The sequence below is a fragment of the Chelonia mydas genome, chromosome 2 (genome assembly GCF_015237465.2).
Source record: "Chelonia mydas isolate rCheMyd1 chromosome 2, rCheMyd1.pri.v2, whole genome shotgun sequence".
Lineage (NCBI taxonomy): Eukaryota > Metazoa > Chordata > Testudines > Cheloniidae > Chelonia > Chelonia mydas.
The window spans coordinates 180,120,424-180,141,010 of NC_057850.1; the positions used below are offsets into that span (position 1 = coordinate 180,120,424).

A 20,587-nucleotide genomic window follows, 5' to 3' on the forward strand; every position below is an offset into this window, starting at 1 on the left:
ACTGGTCAAACAGAATAAATACCTCCAAAAGCTTATGTTCTAAAAAACAAGTCATAACAGATATATGAGAAATCATATCAATTCCCTGTCCCCAAATTTGAACTAAAATGATGCTTGCCAGCCTTTACTTTTATCCTTTTGCTTGTAGATTTTATTGCTTTCCCTGGTCTGTTTTTTTGTCCTTTTAGACTGTTAGCTCGTGAGAGCAGAGATCACATCACCTCTGCTTGAAAAGGACCCATGCTAGGCACTAAAAGAAACATACAAGGTGGGGTTTTCAAAAGCATTCATCTTTGACCTGGCTTTGTTCCCTTTGGAGTAAATTTTACCATTGACTTCAGTGGAAGCCGAATGAGGCCAACACTAAGGGTATGTCTTCACTACCCGCCGGATTGTCAGGTAGTGATCGATCCAGTGGGGATCGATTTATCGCGTCTAGTCTAGATGTGATAAATCGACCCCTGAGCGCTCTCCCATCGACTCCTGTACTCCAGCGCCACGAGAGGTGCAGGCAGAGTTGACGGGGGAGCAGCAGCAGTCGACTCACCATGGTTATTCACGTAGCTGAAGTTGCGTAACTTAGATCGATCCCCCCCTCTAGTGTAGACCAGGGCTAAGTGTTTTTGAAAATTCCACTCATAATAAATATCTGTAACAGCTTTCATCCCAAAGCACTATGGGCCAGATTCTACAACCTCACCCTTTCTAGCATAGTCCCACTACAATCATTTTTAAAAACTAAGATTGTTATCAATTCACATTAAGGCAGAATGGGATGATGAATAAAAGTCAGTACATTTTTTTATTACTATTATTTTGGGACATGTTGGGACAAATGTCTATTCCTTTGTGAGGGGGGGGGTGTGTGTGTGTGTGTGTAGGGGGAACAGGGTGGTATTATCTCACAGGCAAAATATTTCACAGGCCTGTCAAAAAATATTGCTATCCTTGGTTCCTGTTTTCAGCTCTGCACTCACTCAGTTTGTGGCCCTAGACAAATCACTTCACAGCTCTATACCACAGCATGATCACCTGTCAAACAGATATCACTATACCCATTTCAGAAGGATTGTAAGAGACTTAATTAACTCATTAATGTTTGGAAATCAATTTGAGATTTAGATTAAAGGTACCGTGTAGAAATGGAAGCTATTAATTATTATGATTTCCATAGGGTGAGATTCTGCTATCCTTAGTCACATTAAGTAGTCCCTTACTTTAATTAGTCCCTGAGTCCCCAGCAGTAATGTGGGGGGCAGGCGTTTGGGACTCTGAATAAAAAAAGACTTGGATCTTGGACCAATGCTTTTCAATACGAGCATTTTTAAAGCCAAGTCTGCCTAAAAGGAAAGATACAGCCACTTTAAAACGAGCTGGTAATTGGTTTAAATGCAAGTAAATAAAGGCTACAGCTGTTTAAATAAGGGGTGGACATAGTGACACTTTGGTCACTAGTCTTCAGTTATGATCCTATAACCTGGAAGGTAGAAAGCTCCAAAAAGTGCTTAGGTAGTGGGCAAAACTGAGTGTAAAAAGTAAGCTACCAGTGCCTGCAACATAGGGCCCACAGCTGCTAAAAAGGCTGTCCTCATAACATTAACTTGCTAAATACCAAATGCAGGCCTCATCTAGAGGTCTAAAACCAAGAAGAAAGAATGGGCTACTACTACTACTACTACGGGAAGCAATCCAGGACTATGTGAGGCCAAAGCTTCAGGGCAATGCTTCCTTTGATGTTTAAAGAGATTAATAGATCCTTTCATTCTGGCATCCCCTAAGCTAACATTAGTTATGTATATAGTCTTCTTTGCTATAAACTGTACAAACACCAGACACTGCATATGAGAATATGCTATAGCAGCTTTACAACCTGGACCACAATGATTATTTAAGGGCTTGTCTACACTGGCAATTTACAGTGCTGCAACTGGGCCCAAAGAGAACAAATTCTGGGTACTTGATAGGAGACCAACATTTTATCAAGAGCTCATGCTATTACTTGACTTAGATATTTCAGTAGGAAAATCCTTCTAAAGAACAGAAAATGTATTTCAAAAGAGATTCTGAAAAGACAGAATTTCACTTTATGTAGCAAGGCCATTTATTACTATTATTTAGCATTGACAAAGTGATCTGTGCTGTTCAATACACAAAATAAAGCTCCTGGCCTGAAGAACTTCCTTTCTGAAAAACAGATAATGATGCTACACCACACACAGAAAAAGAGAGAGAGAGAGAGAGTATGGAGAGGGTGGGAGATGGGTTGGTTAAACACCAACATATAAAATCAATGTTACACCCTCACCTCACCTGGATTACTGTGGTCACCCTATCTCAAAAGGGATATTTTAGAAATAGAAGGCTTTCAGAGCCAGGTGTGAAGACTGATTAGACACTTGTAAAAATTTCCATATGAAGAGAGATTGGGACTGTTTAGAGAAGAGATGAGTGAGAGGCAATACAGGCTTACAAAATAATTAATGGCAGACAAGGTAAACTGTGTGCTCCTATTTGCCCTGTTTCATATCACAAGAACACGGGGACATAAAGCGATCAAGCATGCCAGTGGAGCACATTGCAGAAAGAGATGGTTTGTGTGGAAGTGCTTCTCTCTCTGTGTGAATCAGAGCCATCTATCTCCATGGGCCAGCAGACTGGGCTGGAAAGAGAGAGAGAAGGCAGGAAGGACTCTGCCTAGCCTGAAACACTGACAAGACCTGCTCTGCCTCACAGAATGGGTGAGATCAGACCGGGGTGGAGCAGGAGCTGCATCTCAGGACTTTTATTTTGCAAAAATCTGTTAATCTCTAGTGCTTTTTAAGAACAGGTTAAGAAATTCCCTTATAAATTTGTTAGTCTCTAAGGTGCCACAAGTACTCCTGTTCTTTTTGCGGATACAGACTAACATGGCTGCTACTCTGAAACCTAATAAATTCTGTGTTCCTTGCCTTCCTACCACACTTTCCCCAAAAGAATTAAACTAGAAGTCAGAGTGGATCTCTGGGGTTGTGGGGGAGCATGTGTAGGCAAAAAGGAGGAAGTCTACACAGCATTTTGGATCCCCTGGGAGCAAACCTGAGAACCTGCATTGACAGACTCAGATAAGCGGGCCTCTAAAAGTAGCTGCATAGACAACGTTTTGAAGTTTAGTGCTGGGGTAGAGCTTAGGCTCTAAAGCCCACACCCTTCCCTACGCTTAAGGGTTGCCAACCCTCCAGGATTGTCCTGGAGTCTCCAAGAATTAAAGATTATGTCATGTGATGAAATTTCCAGGAATACATCCAACCAAAACTGGTAACCCTGCTAGGCTTCAGAACTCCATCCCAACCTGCAACTTCAAAGTGCCGTCAATGCAGCTACTTTTAGAGCACCCAGCATGAGTCTCTGGGCTAGGAGGCGCATTCCCACATGCTCCAAAACGCTGTGTAGACAGGCCTAGGGGGCTCAGAAGGTCTGAGGTTCTGGTTCCAGGGTCTGGGCAGTTGTAGGGTTGCCAACTTTCTGACTGAACAAAACCGAACACCCTTGCCCTGCCCCTTCTCCGAGGCCCCAGCCCACTCACTCCATCTTCCTGCCTCCCTCTGTCGCTCGCTGCCCCTCATCCTCACTGCAGTTGGATTGTGCAGTCTACAGTGACTTAGAAGCATGTTGGGTCTACTTACAGAGGATGACTGGGCCAAGTTGTAACAGGCATCACACAGAGATTTTTTAGGAGGGATTTGAATAAGTAGGAGGTGGTGACTTAGCAAGCTGGCGTGAGGCATTCTTTCCAGAGGGCACTGTGGTAAAATTCATGAGTGGGAGAAGGGAATTAAGGCATCGAGGCTGGCATGTTGTAGCTGTTTTATATTTTGTTGACAGTTTATATGTGATTTTATTTTACAAACCTGTTGATTAAATATTCTGGTAATCTTCCAAATACCAGTTAAGATATGAAAGACTGCACGAGCACATTTTTATGAATAGTTAGAGGAATTTGTGTCCTACCAGAAATGTTTGTGCTTCAAAGGGCTGAATTCTCCTGTCTGCTAAATCCACTTTGCATCGCATGGAAGTTTTCCCATGTTTTCAACTGACCAGAGAGGGCCATTGGAGAAGTTTCTCTGTCTGGGGAAAATTCTCTGCTGGTGTATGTGCTTCCTACACCAGACACAGCCTAACCCTTTGTTATAAGGGGAAGCAGGGAGCGTGTTGGGGGAAGGGGTTCGGGAGAGTGAAGCTACACGTTACCCTCATAGTGTAAGTCAGCACAAGGGTGCAGCTCTCTTACATGCTTTGGGACCAGGGATGGAGCCCACTGTCACTCAGAATCTGAGAGAGGCCCCAGTCAAGAATCTCACCCTAAATTGTTAGCCTATAACAAGACAGTAAAAACACAAGACTTTGTACATTATAGACTGATGCATTGAAAGTTTCCTGTTAGTGATTTCTTTCCTGCCTCTCGCTAGGCTCAGGTTCATTGCTTCAATATCTCCACTGAAGGTTAAACAGTCTCTGGTTTTTCTGATTCAGTTTATTTTCCAGGCTTGTATGCCAGCACGAACCAGGAGCAATTGCATCTACTTTCAATTGAGTAAAACTGATGTGAGCTCAAAATCGGGCATCCTGCCTAGATAGCAAAATTTTCATGGGACTGTAATTATTTCTCAGATAACAGCAGAAATATAAATAGTAATGCAGTCTTCTATTTTTTGTCTTTAATTGAAACTTTTGTTTAGTGTTGTAAGCCTTGATTATTTCAGGCTGTTGTGCAATGAGTAGTGGGGATGAAAGGGCTGGGGGAGTGTCTCTATATCAAACGCAAAAATGATGTTATTTCCCCCATACTGCACTTGATTGTTCTTTGGTAACCATAGATGCTGGAACTAGGAGTGCTGGGGGTGCTGCAGCACCTCCTGGATTGAAGTGGTTTCCATTATATACAAGCTTTAGTCTGGTTCAATGGCTCTCAGCACCCCCACAGTAAAAATTGTTCCAGCAGCCCTCTTGGTAACAATCTATTTATTGAAATAGATGTGTAGTCCAAATGTTGATGGCTGAGGGTATTATTCTGAATTCTAGGTATCAGTATTTAAATACCTGGCACCATAGTTTTATATCCCAGCAGGCAAGCCTTTCATTCTTCTGAGGTGCATAAATACAGCTCCATATCACATACAGTGAGTGTTTTCCAGATGAGACCTTTCAAAACTGAGGTCCTGTCTGCTCTGCATGGACAAAATCCCATGGCACATATCAGAAGATCAAAGGTTTCCCTGTGTATCCCTAGCCAGAATTTCCCCTACTCTGTTATTGTGCAGAATGCAAAGGGCCCCAGGGCTGCTACCCTTCCACTAAAGAGCTGACTGTATTTCAGTGGCAATATCATTCCTCTGTGTTTATAGGGCCTAATCTGATAGTCCTTTTTGAGGCACACTCCCATTGACTTCAATAGTCAAGACTTAGTTTGACCCTTCAGGTCAAATACATCAAATACTACACCTCTTCGAAAGTAGATTTTTAGCAATGTATTCTAGAAATTGTTTTAGTCTTTCCTTGAAGAATACCTTGATAAGAGCAAGCTGTTTTTACACAATCAGCAGTTATATACTTTTTGTTGCATACGGTGGTCTAGCATTAGAGATTCAAAGTGAAATCCTGGCCCTTTAGAAGTCAATGTCAAAACTCCGATTGACTTCAATAGGCCCAGGATTTCAACACCATCCCTTTGTCTTGTTGATATTTGGTATAAAAACAGCATCAAGTTTCACTTTTATAAATTTGGCAGTGCTAATCATTGGGAATGATTGACAATGGAATATAGTTCCCAGAAAAAAGCTTTAAAGAGGTATTATGGTTGGTAATATTAAACCCCAACACTAAGAGAACATTTAATTGAAATATCAATGTTGGCAGTGTAAGGCTTCAAAGTAAAACACTCAGGGATCAGGAAATGCCTGTAAACCTTAACTTTACCTCTTTGCATGTATATATCAGTCAATTTCCTGATCACATATGGATGAGAAATTCCTATCCATTCACATATGCACAAGCACAGTGTCAGTGGAACACTGGGACATCATTAAAAAAATATGATAAAAATTGTGCATAATAGATGACATTATATACACACATATATTTAAACCTTCATAAATTGGGCAAATAAAAATTAATTTTCACCAGACCACTGGAAGGCATGTGTTCCAGGGAATATTTTCCTGTAAATATTTAGGACTATTTTTAAAAATTTGAAACTTTTGAAACAAAAGCAGAACAGTCTCTTTTCCTCCCATTTTCCCCTCTGCTTGAAAATGGCTGAACTGTTTTGCTCAAACTTTAAAAAATGTTGCCCTCAGGGATCAGAGTTGGAAAACAGTCCAAAAGGTGAACACTTGATAAAATTATAAGCAACTGAAAAGGCTCTTTAGAGTGGAAACATGTATGCAACTTTAACTGGGGGCATAATAAATTGTGTGTGTTTTTTTAAGAGTGTTGGAAAGTCAGTAAATTTAAAGTTAAAATTGTAGCAACATTATCCACACTGTATATAACTTGCTATAATATATCAGAGTTGTGGTGACCACTTATATTTCAAGGAAAGGCAGAACTACATGTAAAATATGGTAAGCCATGTTTTAAAGGACACCACTGCACAACACTTAATTCAAAGCATAACAACAAATCCTCATTCCAGGAGCCCAGTGTTTTTTCTACCAAATTAAACTTTTTTAAAAAACTTTTTCAGATGAAACTGAGGCACACATTGACTATGAAGATAATTTTCCCGACGACAGATCGATGCCTGTGGCTGAGCATGAGGAAGAGCATGGCGAAGAGGAAGGGGTGGAGGAACAAGAGCAGGAGTTTTCCCACCCTAAAGATACAGAGGCAGAAAGAGTTGGAAGCAGCAAAGATGTTACTCAGGATATAGATTCTACTGAGAAAGGAAGCAAGGCATCAACTGAATCACCTGTGTCACTGCTGAGCCAAAAACACTTGTTTTGGTTCCCTGCAGAGTCTTTCAATGAGCCTGAATCTGACAAAGACACAAACGATGCCACTAAAACACAATTTTCTGATGGCAACAACCACATTGGAGTGAAAACCATCTATAATGAACCAGGCAACAAAATGATTTATGACAGCAAGGATTTCCCCATTGGACCTGTTCTTGTGAACAATGATACAAAGGCAATGAAAGATACAGTCACCAATACTGATGAATCCTGGTTAGATGGTTACCCTGTAACTCAGGAAGCAGTGGAGGATGACGAAGAGGAGGATAAGGTTGATGGATCGATGGGAACAGAAGATGACATTATCCTTACAACTGATCAACCAAACCATGTTGAAGTTAGAAAAGCAGGCAACAGTAATCCAGCTCCAGACAAGGACTTAACACAGATCATGGCAGCCCCAACAAGGATACGTGATTATGGGATCAAAGAAGTACCATTAGTACTAACACCAACAAGTGCTCCCGAGAACGTGAGTGCTAGCAAGGGCTCTGAGGATGTGATCAGGTATCACCCAACTACATCTTTGGGATTTGTGACTCAGGAGTCTACTACAACAACTACACAGCATGACCACCCCACCTTGAAAACTGCTACATTGAAAACCTCTACAACGGTCAGTCCCATTGACCACATTCCATATCCAGAGGCAGAAAAAACAACAGCGTACCCAACACAAGCAGCAACCACTACACCAACTCGGGATGTCTTTTCTGACTCATTGTCTAATGAATTACTTGAGCAAGAAAATCTCACTTATGGCACAGGAGAAAAACTTCTCCCCACTTCTGAACCTTGTGTAGGAGAGGATTGTCCTAGCCCAAGTAAAGGTCCCATGATAGCTATCACTGTGATTGTTCTATGTTTATTACTGTTTGCATCTATACTGGCAGTGTGGTGTTTCAAAAAACGGCAACAGAAGAGTTCTGTATATAAATTGAATGGAAAAGGTCAGGCTAGACATCCCCATCACCACCAGCAGATTGAAATGCAGAAAGTCTAACCTGCTACCTGTTTTTGGGCAGACACTACAAAGCAAGAAAAAAAGTCACACGAATGGTGGACACTAAAATCCATCAGTGCAGGAAACAGGGGGCAAAAAAAAAAAAACCAAACAAAAAAACCTGTGTGGGACAGAAGGAAGTTCAGCTGTTTGAAATAACAACTTAATATATCTTGACATTTCAGTGTTAAAGAAACTGTACATTTTTACCACAAGGGTCTTTTTGGAGATCTCAGCAAAAAAGAATGTGTTTGGTAGCGCAACTGGAGATCATTCAACATTTACATTTTGCTCGTATTAATTAATAAAAGCAAATTCTTTGTCTATGACATTGTCTGGTTACAAACCAATGGTGGGACTGGTCAGACCTTTCTGCTTTACTCTCAATGAAACAAAAGAGATGGGGGTCAAAAGTCTCTCTTTGAGCTACCACATATGTTGACATTTGTTATTTCTTTTAGAACTAACCAAATTTGTCAGGGTAGACCAAAACCAATGATTACATGGCTTATCATGTGAGGAAAAATATTTGGTACAGTATGTTAATGTAATGGGTGATATTGCATTTGGAGAGATGATCACTAAGGTACTTTTCTTCAGTGTTGTGAAATTTTCTTGAAGCACATTAACCAAACATGTAGGACATTAGGATACTTTGGGGTTGGGGGGTGTTGTTTTAACCTTAGGAAAGAAGTGCCTTTTTTTATATTAATCTTTTTTTTGTGGAAGTAATGCTTTCTCACTGGAATTGAGATAATACAAATACTAGAAAACTCCATTCTTCCTTTAAAATAAGTAAACACTGTGATAATCATTGCACTCCTCCTTTCAGGTGTTATGAGTAGCCCCTTACTCATCAAGGAGTCAGACAGGAATAAAGCCCTTGGCAGGAAAATACATCAAAAGTAATTTGTTCTTCTGAGGAACAGTGCTTTAAGACCAACTGATCCAGATGTTGAATTTAAATACACAGTCTATAACGTATGAATTAAAAACGTTATGTAAAATATATTTGCCACATTATTCTATGGGATGACTGAAGTACACTTGTATATTCAAATATGTTAAAAAAAAAAAAAAAGATCTTGGGGTCATCACGGATGGTCCTCTGAAAAACTTCTGTTCAATGTGCAGCAGCAGTCAAAAAAGCTAACAATATTAGGTACCATTAGGAAAGGGATAGATAATAAGACAGAAAAATAATGTCATGATATAAATCTATGGTACTCCAATACCTAGAATACTGTGTGCAGTTCTAGGCACCCCATCTCAAAAAAAATATTACAATTGGAAAAAGCATGGAGAAGGGCAACAAAAATTATTAGGAGTATGGAACAACTTCCAGATGAGGAGAGATTAAAAAGACGAGGACTAGTCATCTTAGAAAAGAGAGGAGTAAGGTGGGAGATGTTAGAGGTCTATAAAATCCTGAATGGTGTGGAGAAAGTAAGTGTTATTTACCCCCTTTATATAACACGAAAACCAGGGATCTCCCAATGAAATTACGAGACAGCAGAGTACTTCTTTGCACAATGCACAGTCAACCTATGGAACTCATTGCTAGGTGATACTGTGGAGACCAAAAGAATAACTGTTCAACAAAGAATGAGATAAGTTCATGGAGAAAAGGTCCATCAGTGGCTATTAGCCAAGATGGTCAGGGAGGCAACCCTGTGCTTTAGGTGTCCCTAAACCCCTGACTGCCGGTAGCTAGGACTGGACAATTCAATAATTGCCCTGTTCTGTTCATTCCCTCTGAAGTATCCAGCACTGGCCACTGACAGAAGACAGAATGCTGGGCTAGACGGACCACTGGTCTGACCCAGTATGGCCATTCTTATGCTTTTATTCTCTGATGAACTGAAGGGGAGTAGAAAGTGGTCAAAGAGATTATGTGGAACAGTGGGAGATACATACGTTCATAAAAACTGCTTATTTTGGTTTGAAGTATAAAAACAAACCTAGGCAAGAAAGACCTTGCCTAATTGTTACAATGAAAACTCTTGCCTTTTAGATTCAATGTTGTTTCAGTTATTGCAAACATGGAGGCTCTTCCAACATAACATCCTATTTAGAATTGTTAAGAATAAATATGGGAGTGAGGGAGATAGAATATGGTTTCTATCATCCCTGGAATAATTTTGCTTATTTAGGAATGAAAAAATCTTACTGTTTGTTCTTACTTGTCCTAATGACAAAAGTAGTACTCGTAACTATGAATAATCTGCAGGTCACAAATGAGCTTGTCTTCTACTCCCTACAGTGCAGTCTCAGCCAAAATACTCAAGTTATTCAATAGATCAAAGCATGAAGAAAAAGGGGGGAAAACGGTGAAATATTGAAAGATTAATCAGTGGAGATCATATAGGACCAAATTCTGTCTTCAGTTACAGTGGTGTATATTCTGAGTAATTTTGGCCCCATCTTGGGTAATTCAACCCCTATATACTGGTAACAAAAATTAAAAACAGGATTTTAAAAATATAGCTACACATTTTGTGAAAGAATATGACTTTATAGAGAGCAAGAGGAGTTGAGTATTGTTGCCTGGATATAGACAGCAAGAACAGAAACTGTGTAAATAGTGTGTTTCCTGTTATACTGCATGATTTTAATGTGTTCTAGAATATGAAATAACCTAGGATTACAGTTGTAAAATATTTTTATGAGGTAACTTTTTTTAAACAATGGATTTAGCACTAAGTAACTTTATGGAGTCTGTTAACTCAACTAAAACATACTGTGTTATCTGTGTGGAAATATACTGCAAAATAAATGCAAAAAACATACATTTTTAAACTTTTTTTAATCTTAAATTACCAAATCAGTGTTACAGTTTTGCATAGTGTTATTTGAATGAAGTACAGCTCAACAAGCTAAGTAAACAAAGTCAATACTGTTAGTGTCAGGAAACGTACATGATGTAAAAATCATACACAAATAAAGTTACAAACGTAAACTGCATGGGGCTCTTGTGAGACTCTCAGATGCTTGTTATTCATGACAAGGAACAAAATGTACATTAACATAGTACTCTGAGGTATCTACAAACGCAGGGAGGAGAAGGGTGGCAGTGTGTGGTGTTGTTCAAATAACTGACTAAACAAATTTGTTTGTAGAGGAAATACTGGTCTATCTATCAGGGATTTCTTGGAGCAGATATTTTGATATTAGAATTAGTCAAAAAGTGTTAAGTCCAGGTCATCAGCCCGATTCCATTCAGCAGAATGGCTTTTCCTCCTGAAATTTACATCCTGAACTAGAATGCTGTTTGCACTTGTGGGTACTTAATTACCAGAGAGACACTGACCAAAATAATGGGGGGCGGGGGGTAGGGGAAGGGGAGGAGAAGGGGAAATCAAACTCTCCTCTCATGTGTAGCTTGGCTGATCAACTAAGGCAGGGTGTGGAGAGCATAATAAATACAAATACTGGAAGGATGAAAAGGCAAAAGTGAGGGGAAGAATTACTTAGCATAGTAAAAGTGTATAACTAGCAGCAATGGGCTGAAATTAAGACAGGGAAAATTGAGGTGGAATATCAGGAAAAACAATGACAGTGATATCTGGTAGCTGGCAGAGCAATCTGTCTTCATATGTGACCATTGCTGTAGTGTCTTCCTTAAAGGAAGCTCTACAATTTGACATTTTAAAACTAGATTGGACAAAACACTAGAAGATTTACACGAGGGAAACTGGGAGGGAAACTGAATAGATGGCCTATAAATCAATCCCCCGCCCTCCCTTATCTTTAGACTCTAAAAGGGTATGTCCACACTGCAAAGAAAAACCTGCAGCAACAAGTCTCAGAGCCTGGGTCAATTCATCGGGGCTCAGGGTGAAGTGCAGACGTTCCCACTTGGGCTGGAGCCTGGGCTCTGAAACCTGGTGAGGGGGGAGGGTCTCAGATCCTGGGCTCCAGCGGGAGTTGGAACATCTACCCTGCTATTTTTAACCCAGCAGACCAAGCTCTGTGAAGACGAGTAAATTGACCTGGGCTCTGAGACTCAAGAGCTACAGGCTTTTCTTTGCAGTGTAGACATAGCCTCTGAGATCTACTTCTTGTCCTCCATTCTACAAAAAACAGCTTGCCTCTACTGTTTGGGAGTTATCCTGAAAATATTTACCACCAGGAAGAGAGGTGAATACTTTGAGGTGTTCCACTGAAATTAATGAGGTTCCTCACAGGAGCAAACCCTAGTTCTGGCAAGGTTTGTGGGATCAGTCTCTTTAGTAGAAAGGGTCATGCTCTCTCCTCCCCTAAACAAACATGTAAAAAAACCCCGATCTCTGGACTCTCTTTCTGTAGTAGTCTTAACATTTACTGACCATGTCACAACACATTATTTACCTCATTGCACAGCTTCATGGAGTAGTAGGAATCCCCCAATATGTACCCATATCTACAGAGAGATTTTTATGGGCTTCTTGCTAGGGATGATGGATTGATAAACTGCATCAGTTTTTAAACTGTATAGACCTGGATTTACATATTCACTAATTTGTAATGCTAAGAAACAACATGGTGCTATCAATGGAAGATCATGTTAAAATAGTTAAGACAAAAACTGATGAGGCAAATATATGACTCGTCATTTTACAGGATTATGCTCCAGACTGCAAATAAATGTCCCAACACTTTTTGCAGATAAATGGTAGAGAGACTGACACATAGGAACAAAGCTAATTTTAAAACAGTAGTTATATGCAGTTACAGCTCTGACGCCCATAATCCCATTATTTTAAAATAAGTAAAAATTCCATGGCTTTCCAAATGTAAAAATTAATCATATTAATCACTTAATGCCATTTAAACACACCAATCCAAAAGCTATATTAAAGGGGGTAGGGAGGAGGTCAAAAATAATCAAAGAAACTTCTACCCAAAGGTTAGCATTTATAAGCTTTAAAAACCAAGAACTCAACAGAATTTTGTTTCCATATATCACCAAACGCTTTTAGAGAGGAGAGGGGGAGGAGAGTCTAAGCAATTTAATATTTCCTTTAAAAAAAGTCTCCATTTATTACATTTTTCTCTAGGCACTGAAGAGGAGTTAAGATACAAAAACCCGATCTGCTGGTGTGTGTAGTCTGATTTACAAAACTTTTGGCTATTTCTTACTAACATCTCTTTTTGTATGTAGCTTAAACTCTCCACACTAGGTCATTCACGCACTGAGTCACCAGAAAAAAGAAGTCGCTGTTTAAAGGATGGCAGACAACCAAAAGTTCAGACAGCAGCAATGAAGGATTAGTTGTGGGTTTTTCTCACTGCCCTGCTGCAAACTGCATCACAGCTCTATGTTCAAACATTATTAAATGAGTATGTTTTCTCTGGCATCAGCTACTTCTCTCCACAGTTTAAGTATTGAATTTTTTTCTGAACTGAAGTAGTTTTGGTTTACAGCCCACATTAGAACTTAAAAAACATATTTCCATAGTAGCTGGCATATGCAGGCAACTGTTTACCCTCCATTGCAGCCATCATAAACATGAGTACATTTACAGTCCAACACATCTTTGTCTGTTTGCAACTCAGTATTTAGAGCTGTAAGAAGTGCAGGTTATTAAAAATCTCTTTTTAATGTAACCCCTTTAAAGGGACAGATTTCCTGTGTTCGCCTTTGCTGTCAATATCCACCAATATTAACTTTCTTGAATGCAGGGATATGCAATGGAGGTTAGTTACAGCAATGGGGTAAGCCATTTAAAACAGAATGTTCTAATATGGTTTTAGAAGGAATAAAGGAATAGTTTGTTTCTGAGGCACATCTTTAGTTATATCTATGAGTGTGGTTCTATTCTGTAAAACATGTATGTAAAAATGGCACCCTCTTAGTCAGAAGTATTTCCCCAGAGATATTCAGAATCACATCTGCTTTAATTATTAATTAATTTTTTAGTCTTGGTAGCATTGCAAAGCAATACAGCTCAGGGGGAGAGAGAAAGGGAGAGAACTGGATTCTGTTTTGCCTCTGAATTGCCCAACAGAATTAATAATTAAGGTTTCATGGCAGAATCTTTATTGCTGGCAGTGTGAGAGAAAGAACCCAGCTTAACTTTCAGATTCCAGGTTGAATTTGCAGGAACTGACAGTTAGAAAAAGGTTTTTTCCTTCTAAACTGAACATATTTAATACAGAAATCATTGAGACACAATAAATATGAAATCCATTATGCCACTGTATAGTAGCTTTTCAGAACATAACTACTCTAATGTTTGAACAATACAAGAAACCACCACCACTATTATCTATTTTATTTGAATGAATGTTGAAGCTTATGAAAGTAAGTTACTTAGAAGCAAGTGAGGCACTGTAGTAGCTAGAAAGAGTTCATGCTAGAATACTCAATACAGCTCTGCCAAATAAATTCACTCCCAACTTGCAATACTGCTAATAGTCCAGTCCTGATTCACAGTCTACAGATTAACAGAGATTGTCACTATACCCAACTGTCTGATAGTTTAGACATGTGGACAAATACCCATTGGGAACTAGACTGTGAAAGCCAAAGTCTGTGACCCAATTTGAGCTAAAACTTCCAGGAAACTCACTATCCTGCAAAAGGCCTGTGCAAAGCCCTCTGTCCATCATAAGATCTTAACATAGAGCTTAAGTGGGGCAGAAGGCCTGGTGCTAACCATACCCTCTGGGATCAGTTTCATTCAGCGTTCACCAGTAAATGCTGACTACATTATTATTTGTGTAATCTGCAACAGGCTATTACATAACTGCTTGTGGGCAGCAGGAGGTGGCTCAGAGAGACTAAGAGCAGTTATCCAAATATCTTGCTGGGTTATTAGAAAAAGCAAGCAATTATAAAAGGCTCGATACTACAGTTCTGTCACAGGCAAGACCACCACAGAGGTCAGTTGAGTTATGCCCACATATGGGTGGTAAGATGAGGTGCAAGATGGCTATATGCACCAATGCCACATGTTAAAGTGGTATGGAACACAATTCTGTCAAAACTGCCACATGTACACAGTAGCTTGAATGAGATGCAGTCCAAGAGAAGGAATGGAGTATAAAATAAGCCTTGAATAAATATTAAAAGAAAATGAAGATAAAACACCAAAATCTCACCAACTAGGCAGAAGCTGCTAGGACAAAGGCACTTGCAGGAATTTTTTTTTTTTTGTTGAGAGCAGGAGTGGAGGGAGGGGGCACTGCCCTGCCCACCTCCTGACCCCAAGAAGAAATGCACAGATTTATTGCAGTAACACAGTGTTGGCATTTACCAATAGCAGCAGAAGAAAGATCATTTGAAAGAACATGAGAATGCTGAAAAAAGCTGCATTAAATACTAAAGGACTGGAAGAGCAGCTATTTCTCATTAGAAAAGAGCCGGAGCTTGAGAACTCCCTGTACTTGTTAAAATTGAACTGGCTTGAGACCATATGTAGTGGAAATTACTAAAGTCATAAAAATGCACATGAACAAAATGAAAACAGATCACTGCCATTTTAGAAGGGTACATGCATTTTTACATACCTAGTTTACGGTATAGAACAACACTCATAGATAAGGCTCAGATTTTGTCATGGATATTTTTAGTAAAAATTAGGGACAGGTCACAAGCTTCCATGAATTGTTGTTTATTGCCCGTGACCTGTGATTTTTACTAAAAGTATTCAGGACAAAATGGGGAGGGAGGAGGGTCTAATCCCCGCCCGCGTGGCTGGGCTGCTGTGGAGGAGTCCCCCACTGTGGCTGGACTGCTGCAGGGTTCCCTGCTGCCCGCCATGACTGGGCAGCTGCAGGGGAGCTCCTGCCTCCTGCTGTGGCTGGGCAGCTGCGGCGAGCCCAGCCTCCCGCAGCGAGTGGGAGCTGCTGGGGGCCTCTGAGAGAGAGAGCTGTTGCCTGCTGACAGCAGTCTAGCCCCGGGGCAGAAAATGTCACAGAGGTCTCTGGAAGTCACGGATTCCGTGACATAATCGTAGCCCTACCCATAGATAGAACTAAAGATGTACATCATAAACAAACAAATTGTGGGGAAAGCTAAAGGGAAAAAGACCAAAATGATAACTTAGATGCAAATAAAACTGGAAAAGTCAGTCCCAGTAAGTCAAATTGTGGGCATCCATTCCTGAAGAGGTCTTTAAGGCACTTTATTATTTATTTATTTTTGTATTACAGTAGCACCTAGAGGCTCCACTCAAAGATTAAGGCTCACTGTGCCAGGCATTATACAAACAAGTAACAGGAAGACAGTTCATGCTCCACTGACCTCACAATGTAGGTTTACGAAAAGACAACAACAAGAGGGGCAGAAGAACTGAAAACATAATTAACAAGAACAAGACAACATGCATGGAAGTATCTATCCCAGAACAGCCCCATATGACTCACATGTGATTTCTGAAGGAGAGGCTGAGAATCTCACTGAGGAGAAGACATTTGGGCAGATGACTTTAACCTTGGATATCAAGTTTCTAATAGGAGAGATTGGAAACTCTCCTTCCATACATCTTTGAGAGTCAGGGGATACGAGATAACTCCAGAGTAGTAGCCTCTCCTCAAGATCTTGTAGTAAGCATACATAAATTCTCTAGGAGATAAAATATCCCAGTAGGGTACAGGCACTCATATACCACGAGGGGTATATTTTAGTGTGGAATGAAAATTAGCTTATAATAAGCTGCTACATATTTTAAAAGCAGAGTTAAATTCATGCATAAACATACAATAAATAAACCCTAACATTGTGAAGCACAAGAAGAAGTGTATGGAAATCTGAAACATTCCACATATGCTAAAGCATCCAGGCAAAGAGTGGGCCAAATTCTGCTCTCTTTACAAGGGTAGCTGCACTGAAATTAATGGGAATATTACGCTGGATATACAACTGTGTAACACAAAAGAGAACTTGGTCCATTGACTTCAGTGGATTAAATTGGGATTAAGGGATTGCTTAAAAGAACATTTAGCAACAAACTGGGGTATGAATCTACTTCGCCAGCCTGCTGTGAACTAACTGTTCATGTGGACCCTGCTGATCAACTTTGATTGAGTCTTCTTTGAAATGAGACTATATCAACGTGCATTAACTAACTGTTAATGCAGGTCAGCAGGGTCCAAACAACAATTAACCTGCAGCAGATTAGTATGGGGATTCACTCCCCAGATTGCAGCAAACTAAATGTTCTTGTAGAAAAGCAAGAGAAACAGCAGACAGAATCTGACCCTATACATCTTTGGTTATATTTTAAGGGTTTGGTTTTTTTGTTTTTGTTTTTTTATGACTAGGGATTGCAGGACAATCTAAAAATGATTCCTCAACTGTGGATTTCCTTTTTTATTCCTGATACAGCTTGGAGCTAGCGTATAGCTGGTAAATGTGCAGTAATGACTGTTCAGCTAAATAGCAGGGTTCAAGTTATTTTTACTGACCATGCTTCTCCAAATTTACCAGCACATACTGGAACTCCATAGCTGAGTTAGGGCTCAGCCATGAAAGGGGCTGAATGCCCATGACTCCCACTGAAGTAAGTAGATCTCAAGCACTTGCAGGTTCTAGCCCTTAAAGAAAGACCTAATATCCTGGCTTCACTGAAGTCAATAGGACTTTTGCCATTGACTTCAATGGGGCCAGGATTTCACCTATTATCTTTAAATACAATATTTTTCATGGTCTTCAAAATATTTATTTATAGGGCAGGATCATAAACATAACAAGGAAAATACACTAGTGAAAAAGACAGGAGTTCAGTCTCCCAAATAGTCCTCCCACCTATGGTCAAAAGTTGGTATAGATGTATTCTTCATGATCACATCCCATCTACCATCAACAATGGGTACAGGGATTATGATTACATCTCAAGTTTGCTCTTTATTAAGATAAATGGTTCTTCAAACAGATACCTTTATCTCTACTTCCTTTTGGGTATGAAAATATGAACATTGCCCATCAAACTAAAGAGCCTGAAAACCCTTATCTAGATGAGAGAATACAAAAACCATATTTTACCTGATTAGCTCTTACTCACACAAGAAGAACCATTTCAATTCAGTGAAACTACTCACATGGACAAGGACTACTTGTGAGAGCAGAGGTATGCAGAATTGGGCCCTAAAGGAGCAAAAATTGAGACAGAGAAATTTAACTACTTATTGCATTAATTCTGACTGATCTCCTGCTTCATACCATCGAATCTAGTGCAATTTTCAAGACAGATCAAAACTGCTGACAGAAGGAACTTCTCAGAGCAGTTTTTAAAAGGCCATTAGTTAAGTCAGTGTAGTTGTAGCCCAGTCAGTCCCAGGATATTACAGACAAGGTGGGTGAGGTAATATATTTTATTAAAATAAAAAAAATACTACCTCACCCACCTTGTCTCTCTAACTAGCTAAGTCAGTTAAACAAGGCACATTTCAGTTATTTTTTTATTATTACCATATTGCCTGGGAACGCTAGGTATGGACCCAGACCCCACTCTACTAGGGATTGTACAAACAGAACAAAAGGAGAGTCTTTGCCCAAAAAGTTTACAATCTAAATTATGGAGCAGTCTGTTTGATGCATTAGCATCTTCTGATTCACTGAAATTTAGTGTAAGTTTGTTACTCATCATGGGGAAAGCCATATACAAAATACCATTACATGCCTCAGAAAATCTGGAGAGTTGGTATGCCCTATTCAATTGCTTGGTCCATATTCTGGCAAAACCTCTTCAGAATTTAGCCAAGCTATTACAATTTAGCTGAGCAGACTGAAGGAGGCTCAGTGACAGGTGAGAGCATCTGAATAGCTTTCTTTCTTTAAAGTACCATTTTAAAGAAATCAAACACAAGATTATACCACATATGGCTCAACTTTGAGAGCATACAATGAAAAACCACACTCATGAAAAGATCAGTGCAGTGTAGCAGTGATCTCACAGGAAAGACTCATGACATTTGACTGAGGTTAAAGATACAGATTTGAGGTATCTCTATCCTGAGCTACAAATGATGATATGAAGGCACAACAGTGGGTCTTTATTTTTTAAAAACTATGCCTTGTTTTTGTTCATCAGGATTCACTGTTTTCATCCACTTCAAGGAGTTCATCAAGGAATTCCACAACTTCACCCTAAGAGAGATTAAAAGATAGCAGGACACATGTTAATTACTTACAGTGAAATGGATGGAAAAGGCTTTACATCTTATCCTAGAATTAGATTGTAGCAGAAGTTGTCAAGAACAGACTGATTTTATATAGTACCTTTCATTTGCTTAAGATAGTGCAAAGAGCCTTCAAAAGTAATGAGATAGCCTATTTAAGTGTAGAGCACATGGCTGCAGTAATGACTCCATAGTTATGTGCCAGATTTTACAAACTCAGGACCCTGAGTAGTCCACTGACAGATCCAGATTAGTTTACTCATTAAGGTCCTGATTGAGCAAAATACTTAAGCATAAACTTAATTTTAAATATGAGTAATTCCACTGACTTCAACAGAACTACTCGCATGACTAAAGTTAGGCATGTGCTTAATAGTTTTTGGAAAGATGGGTAGTTAATTTTACAGTTATATCAATCTTTGGACTTTAGGAAAAAAGCTCAGATCTTGGCAGAGGTAACAAATTTCAAAAGCCTAGTGGAATTAGAAGCTCTGCCAACCAAACCACTTGGGTTCAGAAAGGTTACAAACCCCTCCATGCTAAATCATTGATTAGAATACTGTGCTGTCTTGTTTTTCAGTTAACATATGTTGTTTTTACACTTGGTCTATAATTACAGCAAAATATAGACCTTATCAGAAGTACATATTACAGTTCACAGCAAGTTTTCATAAATAGTTTTTTGTAGTTAAACACACCTGGGATATGTCTACACAGCTGCTGAGAGGGTGCTTCCCAGCACAGGCTGACAGTCAGGCACTAGCTCTGCTCACACTAGCATACTAAAAATAGCAGTGAAGGCAGTGTAGCATGGGTGGCGGTTTGGACTAGCTGCCTGAGTGGGTACTTAAGGGGTCCAGGTGGGTTTCTACTCAGGTGTCTACTCCAAGCTGCTGATGGACTGCTATTTTTAGTGCACTACCTTGAGCGGAGCTAGTCTGTCTGTCTCTACGTGCACTGGAAAGCATCCTCCCAGCAGCAGTGCAGACACACCCTTGGGAAACTCAGATTAAAAATGCAGCAGAATGTTCTTTAAGGATGCATTAAAATATCCATTAAATTTAGACAGACGCATCAAGGATTCTCATATGCTGCTCCTCCTCCCCTACTTCTCTTGCCTTGTTTTCCACCACTGACCTTTGTTCCTGCACGACCTACTCTTCTTTTTACCTACCTGCTAGAGCTGGTCCAATATTGGAATTTCTGTTAGGTGGGAAATTCCAACTTATTTTTAGAAAAAAATATTCCGAATCAGAATGAAAAAGTTGAAATTTCCCATAAAATGAAATTTCCAATAAATAAATAAAAACAATTTTGGGACAATCAAAACAATTTGATTTTGACTTATTTTATTTTTTTATTTTGTATTTAAAATTTTAAATAAGTTTCTAAACAAAATGTTATTTTGAAATGAAAAATCTGAACACTTTGTTCTGATCAGGTTGAAACATTTAGTTTCAATTTCCACCCTCTCCCCCAAAAA

The 20,587-nt window shown here is 39.5% G+C and overlaps 2 protein-coding genes across 2 annotated transcripts in view; one reads left to right on the forward strand and one right to left on the reverse strand.

Moving 5' to 3' along the window:
• The window catches only part of SUSD5 (sushi domain containing 5), a 73,533-nt gene extending 61,921 nt beyond the window's left edge, over window positions 1-11,612 (forward strand). Inside the window, exon 5 of the mRNA XM_043540717.1 lies at window positions 6,725-11,612. Within this exon, the coding sequence (XP_043396652.1) occupies window positions 6,725-7,998 (1,274 nt within the window). The 3' untranslated portion in view covers window positions 7,999-11,612. The remainder of the gene's footprint in view (window positions 1-6,724) is intronic.
• LOC102931826 (cartilage associated protein) overlaps window positions 10,786-20,587 on the reverse strand; it is a 39,787-nt gene continuing 29,985 nt past the window's right edge. Inside the window, exon 7 of the mRNA XM_027819602.3 lies at window positions 10,786-19,072. Within this exon, the coding sequence (XP_027675403.2) occupies window positions 19,013-19,072 (60 nt within the window). The 3' untranslated portion in view covers window positions 10,786-19,012. The remainder of the gene's footprint in view (window positions 19,073-20,587) is intronic.